Source organism: Solanum dulcamara, chromosome 11, assembly GCF_947179165.1.
Source record: "Solanum dulcamara chromosome 11, daSolDulc1.2, whole genome shotgun sequence".
Taxonomy (NCBI): Eukaryota; Viridiplantae; Streptophyta; class Magnoliopsida; order Solanales; family Solanaceae; genus Solanum; species Solanum dulcamara.
In genome coordinates, this window is record NC_077247.1 from 62,767,070 (window position 1) to 62,787,639 (window position 20,570).

General features: G+C 33.8%; 3 protein-coding genes across 4 annotated transcripts; 2 read left to right on the forward strand and 1 right to left on the reverse strand.

The window, feature by feature from the left end:
- The first annotated feature begins 1,895 nt into the window (after positions 1 to 1,895).
- Positions 1,896 to 4,256, forward strand: LOC129873334 (uncharacterized). The gene is made up of 3 exons (XM_055948411.1): positions 1,896 to 1,980; positions 2,845 to 2,906; positions 3,904 to 4,256. Exons 1-3 carry the CDS (start codon positions 1,896 to 1,898, stop codon positions 4,060 to 4,062), a joined length of 306 nt encoding a protein of 101 aa, XP_055804386.1. The 3' UTR covers positions 4,063 to 4,256.
- An 8,396-nt stretch (positions 4,257 to 12,652) lies between these two features.
- LOC129873138 (uncharacterized) lies at positions 12,653 to 16,765 on the forward strand. Of its 2 annotated transcripts, none has more exons than XM_055948167.1 (2): positions 12,653 to 12,837; positions 15,029 to 16,765. In XM_055948167.1, exon 2 carries the CDS (start codon positions 15,228 to 15,230, stop codon positions 16,440 to 16,442), a length of 1,215 nt encoding a protein of 404 aa, XP_055804142.1. In that variant the 5' UTR covers positions 12,653 to 12,837; positions 15,029 to 15,227; the 3' UTR covers positions 16,443 to 16,765. The 2 variants fall into 2 exon arrangements, with proteins under 2 accessions (XP_055804142.1, XP_055804141.1); XM_055948166.1 differs by having other exon boundaries at positions 15,051 to 16,765.
- Positions 16,766 to 17,539: 774 nt separating this feature from the next.
- Positions 17,540 to 19,371, reverse strand: LOC129874058 (probable WRKY transcription factor 75). Its single transcript, XM_055949280.1, has 2 exons — positions 18,963 to 19,371; positions 17,540 to 18,004 (listed from the first exon to the last, which is right to left on the reverse strand). The coding sequence occupies exons 1-2, from the start codon at positions 19,226 to 19,228 to the stop codon at positions 17,812 to 17,814; spliced, it is 459 nt and encodes a 152-aa protein (XP_055805255.1). The 5' UTR covers positions 19,229 to 19,371; the 3' UTR covers positions 17,540 to 17,811.
- Between the last annotated feature and the right edge of the window lie 1,199 nt (positions 19,372 to 20,570).

The window sequence follows — 20,570 nt, forward strand, 5'->3', positions numbered from 1 at the left end:
TTCTATTTATCAATCAAATCAATAGTAGGATTAGGTTGCCAATTTAGAAATTATTCCTTAGCTAATTAACAAGAGAATCATATGAGTATAAGGAGTCGAGCCATATGGTGGCCAGAGGGTTCATCCGAATTTTCTTGGTGAAAAATTATATTATTTATACATTATTAAAATAATTTTTCATATATAAATAGTTGATGTCAACCCTCCTTCGGCTAATTTGTGTGTCTACTTAATCAGATTTTGAACCCATCATTTAAAATTCTGGCTCCGCCAGAGTAATTCATAAAAGGGTATGTTATTTTTCAGGTGGTATCGCCAGTTCTATAGGGTTAAGGATAGGTAGTGGGGTTGCAACTTGCAAGTGGGCATGGTTTGCTTTATACTCTTTCTTCTCCCTCTCCAATGGCTTGTTTGACAAATGAGGATTGCTCAGTTGGTTAAGTATCTCTACCCAGGGTTCGAGGGAAAAAAAATGGTTTGCTTTACTCGAATTTTTTTTTAAAAAAAAGAGGACAAATACACGTCACTATCTTTAATTTGCCCTCAGTTTTAATTTGGCAAAATACTTAATTTTTATGATGTTTTAATTTTTATTTTTGCTCTTCAACAGCAGTTTTGCATTAATGGATGAACATCAATTTATTTAAAAAATAATAATAATTTTTTTGAGAGAGTTTTTCTTTATTTTTACGTGAAAATTAATTAAAAAAAAATGCATCAATTTTCTTTCTTAAATAAATTATTGACAATCCGATGAAATCTGTCGAGTTTTAACCATTTTTTTTAATAATGTTATTAGCGACGAACAAAAGTTTTTTCGTTTTATCCGTATTAAAGATGGTGCTAATAATGGTTTTGGATCATCGGATAAGATAGATATTCCATGTCCTACCCCTATATACTGATTACCGATTTGTCACACATCTCTCTTCTCTTCTTTTTTTGTGATTCTCTTTGTAAATAAGATAGATATTCTCCTTGTCTTCAACCATTCATTGTGGTCTGTGGATTATATGGTGCAGGCACCAGCTAGCTTATAAATGTTAAAGTCCCTTTTTCTGTTTTGTTTGCAAGCAGCAAGTGGCGATGCCTATTCTACATATATTAATAGCTAGATAGCGCGGGTAAAAAATTGATTCAAATCGAAAAATCAAATTAAATAGATTAAATAAATTAATTTTTATTTAGTTTGGTTTAGTTTAGTTTTATATTTTTAAAAATAGATAATATTTGGTTTGATTTTGGTTTTATTCAAAAAAATCGAAGAAATAACCGAATCAAACAAACAAATTATATACATATTTTTTTGTAATTATATATACATAATATATTATTTTTTTTGAACACTTTTTTACTCAAAAAATACAATACACTAATTTAAAAATGTAAGATATGACGTATTTTTTATTTGTGTAAAAATATCATTAACTTATACATTATTCAATAAATTTATATTGTTTAGTACATTTAGTTAACTAACAATATAAACAGAATTACAGAAAGTTAAAAGGAAATTTTTAGCCCAAAAGCTAGTTCTAGTTAGCCCAACTCTAGAACTTGACTGCTTCAGAATTAGCCCAAAATCTACCGGTTCAAGATCGATCTCACAGTGACATGTTCTAGGCCCAAAATAGTTATCTCAAAAAGCCCAGTATTTAATAGTGCTTCAAGTTGTGCAGATTTGGGGAATTTTTTTTGTTACGCTGGAACGCTGCTTCAGTACTAAAACCCTTACATACAAATCGGACTTGATTAATCGCAAGATTCGGTGAATTTCAGAGCTTTTGAGATTGGTTCACTAATCAGAGAAAAGGAATTCATCTCCGAAATGGCTTTGACGAACTTTATACTGACGGTGATCGGAGTAAGCGCCGTGGTTTTACTGATGAGGAGCGATGTCAAACAGTCTGCCTCCATATTCAAGCGTAATGTTCGTCAAATTCGCCACTGGCTCGAGGAGGAGTCCGCTTCTGCCGCTAAGTATGTCTTCCCGCTTCCCTTTCACTTTGCAATTTCTAGTTGGTCTCTTCATTTTGTAATCTGGCTAGTTTTCTGCATTCTGCTTCAAGTTTGAATTTCTTCATCGCTTTTTGGATAAAAGTTAGTCGTTGGTGAATGGATAGTGAGAAGCAAAATCAGTGCTTTATTGTTGTAGCACTAGTAGTATTATTGCACGAGGGTTGCAGTTACTGGCTTAACACTAAGCAGTTCTAGCTGTGTATACTTCTAAGAATGATCTTGGTTCTTTCTGCTTCCTACTAATATCCTACATAACTCGAAATTGCCACATCTGCAATCTGTCTTTCATGTTTTATTCCGTTGGAAGAAAGAAGGTGCCCTGGATTTGTGTAGGTAAAGTCTCAATAAGTTGAGTAGGTAAAGTCGTCTTATCTTATGATACGACTGTTTATAAGAAAATCAATCCGTATTCACTATGGTAACTAAAACATATTCAACCAACTTCGGAAAGGAAAAACCAGAACAGGATTGCCCCTTGCCCTAGGCAAGAATATTGCAACTCTTCAAGGTGGTGTCAAGTTTAGACTCCTTTATGGTATAGATGTAGACTTTATGGTATGTCAGTATGTGTCCTTGATACCTTGAGTTATTTGGTTCATTTTGCAGTAGTTATGTATGCTACGAAGCATGAAAAAAAAAATGTAAGCTAGTTATAAAGAAAAAATATGTTCTGCTAATTTCCCTAAAAAGGCTTCTTATTAATCCTTTCTTGACAAGGCAACGAGCTGAAATTTTTTAAATTTTGACAGCTTGCTAAGTGTGTTCATCCAGTTTTGTAGAAGAAAGCTAGATACTTATCAATCTGCAAAAATACCATTGCTCTAGGTCTTATTGGAGCTCAGAGCCTACAGTTTAAAGGTCGATCATCTGAGCATAAGCTACTCAAGGTGCCATGGCTCACATTGACTAGCTGTTTGGAATCACAGCAGTCTTAACTCTTAATCACTTCATGTGGTAGGTCAGTGAATAACACTAATACCAAAACTTGGTTGCATTTATTAGGGTTAGGGTTTAGTATGAGAGGTTTAAATGCCTAGGCAATTTTAGGATCATTTGGCTGAGATTTGTCTTGGTGGATGCATCCCTGCTATGCTGATTGATACATCCCCCGAAGCCATTTCTTGGGTTTATGCCTCTGATCAATGCCTTCTTGGGTGCATCCCCATTTTCATGGTTGTTGCATTCTCCAGATATTTCAGCTGGCTTAATTATTATTGGCTTTGAATCATGAAATTAATCAATGGTATTTGTAGTTCTAAAGTATGTTTTAAATCTTGGTCTAGGTTATTTATAGATCTTATGTAAGTACACCCATCCTTGATGGTATTCTTCGCCCTTAATTGTAGGAAACGTTTGCTAATTAGCTGTCTGATTCTGTATCGTATCGCAACTTACGTTGGTAGTTTATGCATGTATGCGCGGTTAAAGACATTCCGGACAGTATGTGCAAAAGAATATCTTTTGAAGTTTTGTCTGGCTTGATTCCCGAGAAAGATGGTCCGTCAATCTTTCTTCTGCAAACTACAAACTACTGCAAGTGCAAGTTCGGCTATACCGAAGTTCAATGCATAATAACATGAAACGCTATATGTTTTTAATTCTATAGTTAGAAGCCTAGGTCCCCTAGAGAACGTATTTTAGAATTTTATTCTTGACCTTGTAGGTTTGAGTTTGATCTCCTCCTTTTACTTATCTTTTTAACCATTTATTGTCTTTTCTCATCTACTCCTATTGTTATCTTTATTTTCGCACATCTTCTCTTTTGTTGTATAGGAGTAACTTCTTGTAAACTTGTTTCTCTTTGTAAATTGAATCCTTTATTGGTTGCAGTCGTTCTGTTTATGTGTATCAGATGAATATGACATGCCATTGATGTTTCTGCAGGGAGATGGAAAAGGCAAAGCCAAAGGAGATACCGAAGAAGGACATCCCCAAGGAGGACAAGCAGTAGATCTGACTTATGTTGAAATTCTTATCAGAAGCCGTGCAATTTCCCACCTGATGTTTCACATTTTGGCCCGTAAAATATTTTACACCGACTAATTTAGTTTCGCCATATACTATATCGTTTTGTAGCCCCTCATGTAGTTGCCACTTTATGGTTGCCAAGGTTATGTATTAAGATGTAGTATCAATTATAACATAAAGATACTTAAAGAGATCTGCATGATATTGTGATACTTGTGATGGAATTATTGGGTTTAACCAATAAAGCGAATAAAAAACAATATTATTGATGTGGTTAATGGTAAAATTGATAACTCAATAAGATTATATTAGAATTACCGTTTTACTCCTAATTATATAATAATGACTTTAATATTACCAATCCTAGTTCTTCAATTTATTACTTTTGGTTGTAGGCAACACAAACTAGCTTGGATGCCTCACTATTGTAACACTCTCTTCTCGACACAAACTAGTATTATCTTTTTAATTTTAGATTTGATTATGCCAAAAATAAATAATTAACGTTCTTTTTCCAAATTTAGTAGGGATTCTAACAATTTTGTCTTAAATTAAATTAACCAATGTAGATGTTTGTGTTACACTTTTGTTGTTGCTACAATTTCAATTTTATGAACATATATGATTGATTATAGGAGGATTTTCTTATATCGAAAATCGATTAACCGAAATTGATAACAAATAATTTAGTACACAAATCAAACACCAATAAATCTAATGCATAATACATGAAGTAATTACGTTATAATCTGAGTTATTCATCAGCAATTTTTTAAAAATTTGTATGAAATCGTAATTTGAAAATTTTAGTTCAAAAAGCTAGTCCTAATTAGACCAGCTCATGGGTCGATTACTTCTGGATTGGCCCAAAATCTACCGGTTGGCATTTTCACGGCCCAAACAAGTTACCAACAACAACTTTAAAAAGCCCAGCATTTAATAGCCCTTCTGATTGTGGGAATTTGGGAAATTTTCTTGCTTCTGTACCAATTGTACAAATCGTAATCATATATTGGAGCTCTTGAGATTGGAATACCAATCAGATAAACGGAATTCATCAATCTTCAAGTGTAACATTCGTCAAATTCGTCACTGGCTTGAGTAACAGTCTGCTTCCGCCGCTAACTGTATGTCTTCCCGCTTGACTTTCACTATTTTGTTTCTTCATTTTGTTATCTGGTTGAAGTTTTTTTTTTGTTTGAATTTCTTCATGTTTTTTGAATAAAAAGTTGTTGGAATAATAATTCAAAATTGGATTAGGAATTCTAAGGTGTTTATGATTTGTTATTTGCTATTTATTTAATTCATACCTAATTAAGATTTGTTTGTCTTAGTTTATATAGAAATATGTTTTCTAGTCTTAGTTTAATTTATTTTTTTACTATAATAAATAAGGATGTTGATAGGTTATTTTTAAAACACATAAACACATAAGAATACACAGAAATACACAGAAAAATATTGAAAATATAGAATACAAAGAAATATAGAGATCTTGAAGTAATATTCAAGAAATTTTGAGTTTATAAATAAAATATTTTTTTTCAAATTGATATTAGAACTAGTACGATCCTGGTAGAGAATCAAAGAGTTTTCGCTGCCGGCGAGCGGCTATCACTTATATATGCCGTCCGCCTGGCCAATGATCATGATGATAAATGCCAGGTGAATGATATATGTAGGGCTTGGCGTTCGGTATTCAGTTCGATATTTTCAAAATTTGGATTCGATAATTCGGTAATCGATAATTCAAAGTATATACCAAATACCGAACTTTCAAACTTCGGTTCAGTAATTCGATAATCGGTAAATTAAAATTTGGTTCGATACAGTATTCGGTAATACCAAAAATTTTGCATCTTAGAAGATCAACCAAAATGCAAGCACTTTTTTTTTAAATGGATCACCTCCTTATGCAGTTGCAAGTTTCTGAAATCGAATATTTCAGATAATAGAAGAAAGGCCAAGTCTTCCCATCTTTTAATTTCTCTCTAGCTTCAAGCATACAAATGCTTCAAAAAATATATACAAGGGGGTAGGGCTGGGCGTTCGATATTCGGTTCGGTATTTTCAAAATTTGGATTCGATAATTCGGTAATCGGTAATTCAAAGTATATACCAAATACCGAACTTTCAAACTTCGGTTGGGTAATTCGGTAATCGGTAAATTAAAATTTGATTCAGTACGGTATTCGGTAATACCAAAATTTTTGCATCTTATAAGATCAACCAAAATGCAAGCACTTTTTTTTAAATGGATCACCTCCTTATGCAGTTGCAAGTTTCTGAAATCGAATATTTCAGACAATAGAAGAAAGGCCAAGTCTTCCCATCTTTTAATTTCTCTCTAGCTTCAAGCATACAAATGCTTCAAAAAATATATGCAGGGGAACACATTTGCTGGAGTCACATACTCACATTATATTTATTTACAGCATGACACATGAGGATAGATCCTGGCCTCCGACAGGTGAGCTGAATGATTGAATCTGATCTAATTACAAGATATGTTGCCACAAACCATCTTAATTTTACTACTATCTGAGTTCCTAAAACTAAAAGGCAACAACAACAATAAACAACATCACTTAACAACACCACCTGCACACCTGCAACACACAACAACAACATCAAAAAACATAAGTTGCAACAGCTACACAGCCTACACTACACCTGCAACACACAACAACAACAACAAACAACACCCACCTGCAGCAGCAGCACACAAAATTTAGACGATTTGCACCTAATCCCCTGCTAAATCCAAAGGACACCAGCACCCAACATTTGACCATTCTAAAAGCTTTTTCATTAAACCATCAAATTAAGGATAATACCAAATCCTTAACAGATGAAAAGCTTAAACAAGAGTAACATGATTTCTAACAAGAAGATAACCTTTTGTCAGCCGGGAAGGGGTGGGGGAGGTGCTGAAAAGTAGTACAAGAAAAATTATAGTTTAACAGATCATCTAATTATCAAGAAGTTTTAAATTCAAAATCCAGCACAAGGAACATTTCAAGTGCAAAATATAGAATTTCTGTTACACTTTTTGTCTAGAGAGCAAGCATATAGTTAAACTATAGTTTTCATAAATAAAAAAAAGTTTAGAATAACAGATGCATGTGGGCATGTGCTCTAGCAGGTCCAGCATGTGGTATATCTAAAACTAGTAGAAACTATTGTTGGGAAGACAGGAAGAGGAAGAGAAGAAGCAAAGAGAACTACCTTCAAATGCAATATGAGTGTTCTTCTTCGTATGTCACTGTAAGTCAACTGGAAGCCCAGATTGACAGCTTGGAGAATAAGCTGAAGAAGCAATCTGATGAATACTCCAACTCTTTAGTCACTATTAGTCAACTCGAAGCTCAAGTGAGAAACTTGGAGGAGGAACTGGAAAAGCAAGCCCAAAAATTTGAAGCTGATCTGAGTATGCTGACTCGTGATAAAGTGTGAAGCGTGAAGCTGAAGGGCTGAAGGCGGCGTGAAGACTGAGGTCTGAGGCGCAGAGGCGGTGAACTCAAAAGTTAGAAGTGAAGAGTGAAGATTAGGGCTGGGCAGTATTGTCACGACCCAAAATGGGCCATGAGTGGAACCCACACTTAACCTTCTTGGTGGGAGAACCAACGATACAAACCCCAACTAATAAAAATAACGCGGAAGCTCAAATAAATACGTTTTCCCCAAAACCTGAAATTCATCACATGAAGGACATCTAAATTCTAAAACTAAGTCTCGAATTATCAAACACCAAATAAATAAATAACATAACGTGTCTGAAAACTAAGGACATCATGCCATGATAAGAGATTCCATCGCCAGCTAGAAGGATAGCTCACCCTGAAATCTTATGAACTGGAGACTGACTAGAGCTGAGGTCGAGTCGAAGTCGGTGGAACACTCGCTGCACCCCACAAAATAAAACAAGAAAAGATACAAGTAGGGGTCAGTACAAGACAACATGTACTGAGTAGGTATCATCGGCCGACTCAAAATAGGAATCAATATGCAATAAGTAATAGCGGGAAATCAACTGTAGCACTTAACAGGTGGCAACCAACAGGATCAAGATCAAGTGACAACACAATGAACAATTTCATAACCAATCAACAATATTAAGATCACACATGAGGACTCAAGCCTCCATATCACACTCCTTTGGAAAACGAGTTATTGGAGATTGGGTAGTATTAAGTCATTTTAATTTATTTTCCTTTAATATTACCGTGCCGGAACGTGACACCCGATCCAAATATATCATGTCGGAACGTGACACCCGATCCAAATATATCGTGTCGGAACGTGACACCCGATCCAAATATATCGTGTCGGAACATGACACCCGATCCAAATATATCATGTCAGAACGTGACACCCGATCCAAATATAATTAATTTATCATTCTTCATGATTACATTCCACTTCATTAACAATATTTCATCAAGCCTCCTTTATTCAAGGCACCATTTTTGATAGGGCAAGTTCAAGATTATGGATTTCATGGCCTCGGGATTTCAGACCAATCACAACAACATATCAATCATCCAAATCACAACAATTAAATGCGTAGTAAACTTCACACATTACCCAATGAATATCAATCACTATTAAGATTCTATCTATGATATAGAATAAAAAACCATAATCTACCTCAATCGAAGAACCGAAGTAAAGCAAGCTAATCCACCAATGTCTTTCCTTTCTTCAATGCCTCAGACCAATTTCAATCTATCAAATATATAATATTTATAAGTAAACTAATTCGTAAACACCAATATTATATATATGTTTAACCTAGACCCAATAACTCACCTAATTCTATAAATACGTTTCTAATCTTGATGCCACTTAACATGTCCACACCCATATTTTATGAATTTCAAAACTAGGGTTAAACCTTAATTAAATTAAATAATCACTTTAAAACTTGAGCCTCTCGTAACGCTTCCGAATTATCAAAATATGTTCAAATACATAATCTTCATAAGAATACGAATCCAATGACACCCATATAGCTATATTTATTTTCGGATAAAAAATTAGGTCAAAAAGTCATTCCGAGTCATTGAAGTCAAATCTGAAATTTTCTTTCCAATTATGTTCACTCATGATAAAATAAATTCACATGTCAAATTTCAGCTAAAACGGATCGTTATTCGACCCCCAAATCAAGATTTTATGTGAAGAACCCTAGGGTCATATTTTCTTATTTCAACATTATTTCTTCACCAATATACCCTAAAAATATGTTCATAATCACATAAAAATTTAATGGAAAGGATGAAAATAATTACCTTGACGCTTTGGAATGAAAATTCCTGTTTTTCTCTTATCCTTTATTTTTCTTTTTTCCTTTCTTTTCTTTCTTCCTCCGTATTTTTTTTCCCCAGCTTCTGCGTTCTGCTTTGTCTTCGTCACTGTTCTCTTCATTCATTTTTTTTCCTTTCTTTTTGCTCCAACTAATTATGTAAAAAAAAAAATTATAAACCCTATCCTTTTCCTTTAATAATTGGTATATAGTATTAATTAAATTAACACTTTAATCAATTAATTTAATTAGTTATTTAAATTCAACCCTCAACTAAATAATCCTACTTATTGAATAATCCAAAATACCCATTAAAAATTTACGGAATGAGTCTTTTATGAAATAAAAAGCTCTAGTTCTCAAAACGACCTAATGGGTCGTTACAAGTATAGGGATGAATATTGAATACTCAAATGGATCATCTGAATAAGTGAATAGGTTAATTGGGCTAATGGGTTGTTAGGGACTTAGGGTATGTTAGATAATTGGGTTGGACTTCAATAGTTAAATTATAGGAATGGGTCCAACAGAAATAATTATAGGAGGCCCAATAGCCAATAGAAATAATTTTGATATTCGGTATTTATCGAATACCGAACGAGAAAATTATAAATATCAAAACCAAAATTGAAATACCAAAATGTTAAATTTCGATACCGAATACCGAACCGAAGTATCGAATATCGAATACCAAAATATCAAAATAATCAATTCGATTCGGTAATTCAATTTTCGGTATTTTATGCCCACCCTAGATATATGCAAGAAAACATCATGCTAGGAAGAAGAACTTACAAAAACATTGCAGAGTTAAAGAAGTGCAAGCATGACGCAAGAGGAAGGAAAATTTTTTTAATTAAAAGTTGGAGAAAGTTAAAAAAAAAAGGAGTTGGTGAGAAGGGCATCAATGAGAGTTGGGGACAACGTGCTTCAACACCAAAAAAGGGAGTTGGTGGGAAGGATATCAACGAGAGCTGGAGACAAAATGCTCTAACACTAGACCGGACTTACGGGCCAGGTAAATCGGACATACAGTCCGGATAGATCGAGCCTTCGGGCCAGGTAGACCGGACATACAGTCCGGGTAGACCGAGCCTTTGAGCTGGGTAGACCAAGCCTATGGGCCGGGTGTTGACAATCAATTTTGAAAATCCTTAACTCCTTTTCGGATCGCTATCGTAATAGATAGACATTTTTTAAAATTATTTTTTTATTAAATAAATATGTTTATATTTAGTTTAACCAATAAATCGTATATTTTGACATTCGCAATTTATAATATTTTTGCTATTTATTAATATTATTACTATTATCTTTATTATTTTTAATAATAAGCTTAATACGTTCAAATATTCTTACATATCTATTTAGTATATATTATGTATGTGTGTGTATATTTCTTTATATAAAAAATATTTCTTAATTAAGTTTATTTTATAATTTATTTATTCATATTACATATCTATTTTAATACATCTTATAATACATGTGTTTATAAAGTTATTACTTAATTAAGTTTATTATATATTTTAGTTAACTATATTAATTATACCTCTATTTTAGTATAACTATATACATACCTACATTATATATATATATATATATATATATATATATATATTTACATAGTATATACATAAGTAGTTGCTTTATGTATAAAAATATTGCTACTTGATAAAATTTATGATTTTACTTTTCAATATAAATATTATGATTATTAATTAGATAACAAATTATTCAATTTTTCTTCATTTTATTCTAAACATAGTCTTTTTTATCCAATTTATTAATTTTCTAATCAATCCACTTCCAATTCATTTTATTTCTAGTCTAATTGAATCTACTTGGTCTAATTTTAAATTTCAATTTCAATCTTATCCGTCTATTTGATTGATCAAACGGCCGCATTCATACTTATCTCTCCATCTCTCTCCTCTTCAGACAAGTCACCACCCTCCACCCCTCTCCGCCGTCGTCTCCTCTTTTCCCCTCACTGCAGACAAAATGCTCTAACACTAGACCGGACTTACGGGCCAGGTAAACCGGACATACAGTCCGGATAGATCGAGCCTTCGGGCCAGGTAGACCGGACATACAGTCCGGGTAGACCGAGCCTTTGAGCTGGGTAGACCAAGCCTATGGGCCGGGTGTTGACAATCAATTTTGAAAATCCTTAACTCCTTTTCGGATCGCTATCGTAATAGATAGACATTTTTTAAAATTATTTTTTTATTAAATAAATATGTTTATATTTAGTTTAACCAATAAATCGTATATTTTGACATTCGCAATTTATAATATTTTTGCTATTTATTAATATTATTACTATTATCTTTATTATTTTTAATAATAAGCTTAATACGTTCAAATATTCTTACATATCTATTTAGTATATATTATGTATGTGTGTGTATATTTCTTTATATAAAAAATATTTCTTAATTAAGTTTATTTTATAATTTATTTATTCATATTACATATCTATTTTAATACATCTTATAATACATGTGTTTATAAAGTTATTACTTAATTAAGTTTATTATATATTTTAGTTAACTATATTAATTATACCTCTATTTTAGTATAACTATATACATACCTACATTATATATATATATATATATATATATATATATATATATATTTACATAGTATATACATAAGTAGTTGCTTTATGTATAAAAATATTGCTACTTGATAAAATTTATGATTTTACTTTTCAATATAAATATTATGATTATTAATTAGATAACAAATTATTCAATTTTTTTTCATTTTATTCTAAACATAGTCTTTTTTATCCAATTTATTAATTTTCTAATCAATCCACTTCCAATTCATTTTATTTCTAGTCTAATTGAATCTACTTGGTCTAATTTTAAATTTCAATTTCAATCTTATCCGTCTATTTGATTGATCAAACGGCCGCATTCATACTTATCTCTCCATCTCTCTCCTCTTCAGACAAGTCACCACCCTCCACCCCTCTCCGCCGTCGTCTCCTCTTTTCCCCTCACTGCATCTCTCTTTCTCCGGAGAGAAAGCCGCCTCTCAACCACTAAGACGCCACCACAGACCCCGTTGGCTCTACGGAGAAGCCTAGCCGGCGAATCTCGCCGTGGAGACGAGCAAAGATCTGTTCCGCCTCTCGTCCAACTCCTCTCTCTCTCTTTGGCGCCGTTGCGCCGACGAAGGAGAACAATCACCGCCGCACCTCCACTCCATCTCGCCATTTCCTTTCGCCGACAAACCACCGAACCAGCACCACCGAAGAAGCAGCAACCACCAGTGAACCTCCGGCGAGCTGCTGTCCGGAGAAGACAGCCGAACCACCGGCAAGACCCTCGCTGCTGCTGCTCCGACCAAACACCAACGCCGCCGTCTCCCTCTCACGCAGCAGCCAACGGTAAAACAACGATCCTCCATCGCCGCTGCTGCTTCTCCTACGAACAGCACAACTAAACGACCCCTGAAGCCTTGCTCTCCGCGGAAAACAAACAACGACGACACCACTGGTCAGACCGTTTTACAAATCCATCTTGGTATGGTTTCGTTTAAATCTTATTTACTATATATTATTGTTTCTTTATGAATAGATCTAAAAGTTCATACTCCTTTTATGATTATTGTGTACATGTTGGCTGATTATATTTCGTATTCAGTGTTCTTAATAAGTTCCTTGCTTGGAAGATTTAAAATCCTATAAACAAATTTTAAAATTGATTTATTCTCTAAAAAGTTGAAATTAATTTTTTAAACCATCTTTTTTCGACAAAACACCGGTAGACGGACATATGGGACGGACAGAAAAGAATTGAACATTGAAGAGAAGTTCTCCAAAATAACAACAACGACAAGAATGAAATTGAAGATGGAAGAAAAAGATGACTAGAAGAAAAAGGCAAAAGTATACAACTTTGAATTACGGGAGAATGTTGGAATAATAATTCAAAGTTTGAGTAGGAATCCTAAGTTGTTTAGGATTTGTTATTTGCTATTTATTTAACTTATGCCTAATTAGGATTTGTTTGTCCTAGTTTATATAGCAATAAGTTTTCTACTCCTAGTTTAATTTGATTTCTTATTATTATAAATAGGAATGCTGTTAGGTTATTTTCAAAACACAGAAACATACAAGAATACACAGAAAAATACTGAAAATACAAAATACAAAGAAATATAGAGATCTTGAAGTAAGATTCAAGAAATTTTGAGTTTATAAATAAAATATTTTCCTTCAAAAGTTGGCCTCTTATGAATGGATAGCCGATGGCTGCAGTGTGGAAAGTAATTGACTGGCTTAATAGTTAACACTAAGCAGTTGTAGTTATATTTGTCTACTTTTAAGAATGTCCTTTTTCTTTCCTCTTCCTGCTAATATCCTACATAACAACTTGAAATTGCCAAATCTGCAATCGGTCTTTCATGTTTTATTTTATTTGGGAGACAGAAAGATGCCCTGTTTAAGAGAAGGAAATTAGAGAGAGGAGGGAAAGGAATATATTCCATTTTTCTTCTTTAAAGTTTATCTATGTTAGTGAGCATGCTCACATCTATAGGTTGATTTTCTTTCCCATCTCCTAGTTCTTGTTTGGGGTGGGGGAGGAGGGGGAATCTGTTAATTTCCATTTATTCTCCAAAAATGTATGTTAGTTACTTAGTTATACAAAAAGTATATTCTGCCAATTTCCGTTAAAAGGCTTCTTAATCCTTTCTTGACTTGGCGGCGAGCTGAAGTTTTGTAAGTTTTCAGCAAGCTAAGTGTGTTCATCCTGTTCCCGTAGAAGGACGCTATATGCTTATCAATCCGCATAAACACAATTTCTCTAGGTCTTATTAGCACTCAGAGCCTACAATTTAAAGGTCGATCATCTGGCCATAAGCTCCTCAAAGGTGCCATGACTCATATTGACTAGCTGTCTGGAATCACAGAAGTCTTAATTACTTCATGTGGTAGGTCACAGTGAATAGCACTTATGTCAAACTATGGTTCCATCTATTAGGGTTAGGGTTTAGTATGGGAGTTTTAAATACCTAGGCCATTTTAGGACCGTGTGGCTTAGATCTTATTTAAGTACACCCATACCTTAATGGTATTCCAGGTTATATATAGATCTTATGTAAGTACGCCCATGCCTTAATGTTATTCTAGGTTATATATAGATCATATGTAAGTACACCCATGCCTTAATGGTATTCTTCGCTCTTAATTGAAGAAAACGTTTGCTAATTTGTTGTCTAATTCTGTATTGTATCGCAACCTAGGTTGGTGGTTTATGCACATGCGGTTAAAGAAATTCCGGACAGTATGAGCAAAGGAACTTATTTTGAAGTCGTGTTTGGCTTGGTTCCTGAGAAATATTGTTCGTCAATCTTGTTTCTTTAAACCACAAAGTACTGCAAGCTCTGCTGTACCGAAGTTCAATGCATGATTACATGAGAAGCAAATGTTTTTATTCTATAGTTAGAAGCCTAAGTCCCCAAAGGAAACTTATTTTAAAATTTTTATTCTCGACTTGTAGGTTTGAGTTTGATCTCGTTCTCCTTTCTCTTCTTATCTTTTTAAGCAGTTCTTATCTTTTGTCATCCCCTTATATTGTATCTTAATCTTTGCACATCTTCCCATTTGTTATATAGGAGTAACTTCTAGTTATTATCTTGTCACGTTGTATTAACTTCTTTCTCTTTGTAAATTGAGTTCTTCATTTTTGCTTGTTTCACAATTAGTTGCAGTCGTTCTGTTTGTGTGTATCAGATGAACATGACATGCTATTGATGTTTCTGCTGGGAAATGGAAAAGGCAAAGCCAAAGGAAATACTGAAGAAGGACAAGCAGTAGTCTGACTCATTTGAAATTCTTATCAGAAGCTGTGGCCACTTCAACCATTGTGAGTGTGAGCCAAATAGGAGAATAGGCTAGAAAAGGGAACTGATGGCGGGTAGTGGTGGAAACCTTAGTTCCAATCAATCATCTGTGTCTCATCAAGCTCCCAAAATCCTATTAGCGAAACCTGGCCTTGTTACCGCTGGTAAATTCAACCGCGGTGGACCTGACGATGACTCTACAGCTCACCGCCCACGTCTTCCCTCCATTGGATCTCTTAATCTTCTCTCTGACACCTGGGATTTCCACACAGATCGTTTTCTCCCGTTTCTGACGGATAATACGGACTTTACAGTAGTGGGTGTGATTGGTCCTCCAGGGGTTGGGAAATCGACGATAATGAACGAAATATATGGTTTTGATTCTAGCTCTCCCGGAACTCTTCCTCCATTTGCCATAGAAACAGAAGAAACAAGGGCTATGGCGAAACATTGTACGGTTGGCATCGAACCACGGGTTTCATCTGAACGGATTATACTGCTTGATACACAGCCTGTTTTTAGCCCCTCGGTTTTGGCTGAAATGATTAGACCAGATGGCTCATCCACCATACCCATAATAAGCGGTGAGTCTTTATCAGCTGAGCTAGCTCATGAACTATTGAGCATCCAGCTTGGTGTTCTTCTGGCATCCATTTGTCACATTATATTGGTGGTATCAGAGGGAGTCCATGATGCTAGCATGTGGCAACTCATGTCAACGGTTGATTTGCTAAAGCATGGCATACCTGATCCATCTTCTTTGACCCTTTCTCATCCTCAAAGCTCGGAGAAAGAAAACAGAGACAAAATTCTAGATAATGGAGGAGAGTACATGGCTGATCCAGTTTTTGTGCATTCAAAGCTATGCACTGAAGATCTAGCACCATGTAACCTTGTTCAACTGAAGAAGGCACTCACACAATTCTTTTGCTCGTCATCCTTTATGAGATCAGAAAACCACAACACTGCCAAAGAGAGTCAAGTTTCTGCTGTTTCTTCCAACGTTCATAGTACTGGTCGAGAATCTGAATTTTTAAAATTATTTGTAATTCCATCTAGAAATAAGGATGATTCCTTGAAGCCACAGTATGAAAGCCACATTTCTGCATTATGGAATTTGCGGGATCAGGTTTTGTCGACGACAGGTCCGTCTTTCTCAAGGACTGTGTCCGAGCGTGATTGGGTGAAAAATTCTGCCAAGATATGGGAAATTATTAGGAATTCTTCCATTATTGTGGACTATTGCAGAACTCTTCAAAGTTCAGGCATGTTTAGGAGGTAATAGCTTTTAATTATTCTCTGTTTATCTGGGGCGTTGAACAAAGGTCCTAAATTATGAAAGATCTTCTGGACTCTTTTTGCATACTCTATTACAAGTCCCACAGAGACTTGAAATTTTAAAATATCAGAAGCTGTGCAATTTCCCACCTAATGTTTTAGATTTTGATCTGTAAAATATATTACACACTGACTAATTTAGGCTCCCCATATGCTATATATCGTTTTGTAGCCCTTCACTGTTGCCACTTTATGGTTCCCAAGTTTATGACATTATAAACGTTGATGTATGTATCTAGTTAAATATACTTTCATTCTTTTAGTATATACTAAGATGTACAATCATGCAATAACATAAAGATACTTAAAGAGATGTGCAGGACATGGTCATCTGATGCCATGCACGCTGATTTTGGTACGCAAAAATGAGCTATTTCACGTTGTGTGTTTACTTTGTGAATGGAGTTTTAAGAATACTAGTTGACCTGAGGTAGGACAGATTGCGAAAGAACTCTCTTTACAATTAGCATATAATTTCTTGTGTCATGCTTGGTTAATTGGTATGGCGAAGAGAAAATGATGTTGGAATGCTCTGTTTTAGTCTTTTGGTAAAAATTGCCATTCTATGAAGGAGCTAGAATAGATTGGATTGAATCGAATCATCACTAAAGCGAAAGAAATGACAAGATAATATCTTAGATGGTCACTCAATTAGTTTTCTTACAAAGTAACTCAACTTTGTTTTATAACTTAAAAAGTTAATCAACTATTGATACTTGAAAACATTTGCTTTTATTCCGGTTCCTTTTAGTTGGGTATGTGACAAGGACTCTTCCAACTTCAAATAAGATTTTTTTTTTCGCATCTAAATTGGAAATATGACCATGGAGAAATTAAATATAGTTGTTTTTCACTCTGATATTCTTTTCTGTTGGCTTTTTATATTTTCATCTTTTCTTACAAAAATAAAATCTATCACTTCTTAGTTTATCTTTACTTTAATCCAAGTATTTAAATAGGAAAATGAAATTATAACAGTAAAATTTACACAAAGTTAACGAACATTCACTAATGGCGAAGGCTAGAGACTATAAGGTCTTATGTATTGGAAAATTTTATATATGAGGCAAAAACAGCTTGAATTTAAGCTCTCAAACTGTAGTTTATCCTTCAAGTTAAATTAGTAATAAAGAAGCCCAACATTTGTGACTTCCAAAGAAACAAAAAAAAAAAAAACATTTACTGATGGTTACACCAATGCTGGATTATTTCCTGATCTTAGGTAGCAGATTTAGTAAATATACATTTGTTTTATAACTCTAATCTTGAAGCAGCACAACACTAATAATCTAGCGCACACATATACAAATAAATTAATTAAGAGGGATGGGAGGATTAGGAAAAATATGCATCTGATGGAGGATTTGTTCAAAATTATCATTAGGCTTGTCAATAGGATGGGTGTGCATGCCTTCATAAGTGGTCACTACAACTCCTTCATCTTTGGAAAGGCGTTGTACTTGCTTCTTCACATTGCATCCTTCATGAGTACATCTGTAGTAGCTTCTGCACACCATTCAATAAATTAAATAATTAATATAGTACTAACTTAATTGAATCGATTCTAAATTGTCATGGCTATGAAAATTAGATTTAATTAATTTTCAGTGAGCAAACAAGTTCCTAACTTATTTAAATTAAACCAAAATTAATGACTCTTCACGCATGTAATGAACTCGATCTTTTAAGAAACATTACATATGAATTTCAACAAAGACACACGCACTGACGCACAATGAATCAACTATATACAGTCACGCTCCCTTTGGTATATATTGCGGATAAGTATAATCTTCTTTAGTGATTGCGTCCAAGAGTGTGACCTAGCGGTCAATAAAATTGATGAAAATGAAAGGAAATTAGGGTTCACATTTTAGGAGAGATTAAAAAAAATTGTCTAAGACTTAATGTGCATCTCCATTATTAAAAAACATCTTAGTGATGATCAGGTGTTAATAAATTGCACGCAAAATGAGTTCAAGTTACTAATTAATCATACCAAAAACGATGACAAGATGGGATTGCTCATTTAATAAACACCTTCCACGTAGCTCCTATTCTAAGATTTTGGGTTCGAGTCACCTAGGAACAAAAGAGATGAGATCTCTCGGGAGGGGTAAAACCAAAAAAAAAAAAAATCATACAAAAAACAAGACAAGAAAATTATATAGACTATTGTTCCCTCTTCTCTTTGGTTTAGTTGTTCGAAATTCATATATGCAACCTAACACGTACGGGCTATGGCTGCTATCGCATATAATATCTCTAACGTAATTAAAGAGGGGACTAAAATTACACGATCTTATCGAAGTATTTATGTTTTTGGGTACCGATCAATAATAACAGCACTACTAGAATACACTTTAAAATTTCCATTCATATACAAGAGTAAAAGAATACGGATGAGATATAAGTAATTAATTGAAATAACTAGAATATAGGTAGGCAGAGTTAGAAGAATTACCTTGGGTAATTGTTGTTCTTGACAGCTTTTTGTCCATATTTTCTCCATCGATAGCCATCATCAAGTATATCAACCTGACTTCTTGTTTGGAAAGCAAATCTGGGCTTCTTAATTTTCTTATTATCTCCCTTATTCTTAAGCGATGAATTTTGATTTTCTTCCATTATCTTTTCACGGCAAATCTGGGCGGACGACATGTTTAATCCCCCATTCATAGAGTTGTAACTTGTTGAACCAACAAGGACCATCTGCTCATGATTCTCCATTTACTACTTACTAGGATATCTAAAATTACACCTTAACTAATTTACTATATATACTATTGGCTTACCTATCAGGATATGGCTTCTCTGATAATTAGACACCACTCATCAAACAAATATTGCTGCTACCGATTATTTGACACGATACACACTCTCTATTATTATATAGTAGAAGAAAGACAAACGTAGTTTCATCAAAAGGTTAAAGTTGTAAAATAAAAATGGAGTACTAGTGAATTTTGAAGGACGACTGGTATTTGTCTTGTCTACTAGATTAATTAACGTGGAAAAGTTACCCGGCGGCTTGGTCAAGTCATCATTAACTTCGAGAATTCAAAAAAAGAAATATTTTGATTGCTCGTGGAATTTAGCTTTGGGTTGGATACAATGAATTTGTTGGTGTTAGTTTTAACATTTTAATATTAATATTGAGTGATATTAATTTGCATATGTTATAATTCTCTCTTTAGTGCATAAAAATGTCTTTCATTTCATCTTTAGTTAGTGCAAGATTATTCATTTTATTATGTATTTTTAATCTAGTTATCACTAATAAGTGGTGCACTAAATCATAATAGTGCACTAAATGATAATGTTGATTATGATGGCATTCCATCATTTTTTCATCTTTTGAATGATTTCCTCTCTTATAAACAGAGGGGTCTTTTTTATTTTGAATTGTGAAAAATAACATTGAGAGCATTAAGTTTGTTAAAAAAAAAAATTCTTATTAGTTGAAGGAAGATGTTCTTATTTGTGGAGCTTTAAACTTAACTCTTGTCCAGAGTTTGTTGAGTTACATTTTGTGATAAGGCTGTTGTATCCTGGAGGGGACAGGTCAAGATGACTACTGCTGGACCGGTGAAAAGATTTGCTGCAGTGAGTTTGAATCTCCTTAAAGAGAGCGAGATATCTGCGCCTTAGCCAAGAAATGAATTTATTTACTTCATTTTATTTTTCAATTGTAATTTGTAATCTTGTAAATTCAATAACAGTTGGTAAGATTTCGATTTTGAATACGTGAAACTTTTCGTGGAGAAAATACAAATACACATATATAATACTGAAGGGGGTTCAAATTTTATATTAAAAACTATACGATTAGATCACATTTAAGAAATATAACATATATCCCAGAAAAAAATTATTAAAAAATGTCAATTAATTAGAAAAGGATTAGTAAACCATTAATTGTAGGTCAAGAAGAAGAAGAAAAAGAAAAAAGAGGTCATTCTAATCCGTCTAAGAAGGTGGACACGTTAAATTCCATTAGCAAATGTACCATATATTTTAATTTGTTCATTGATTAATAAACCAGGTTATACTATGATTCAACAAAAGAAAC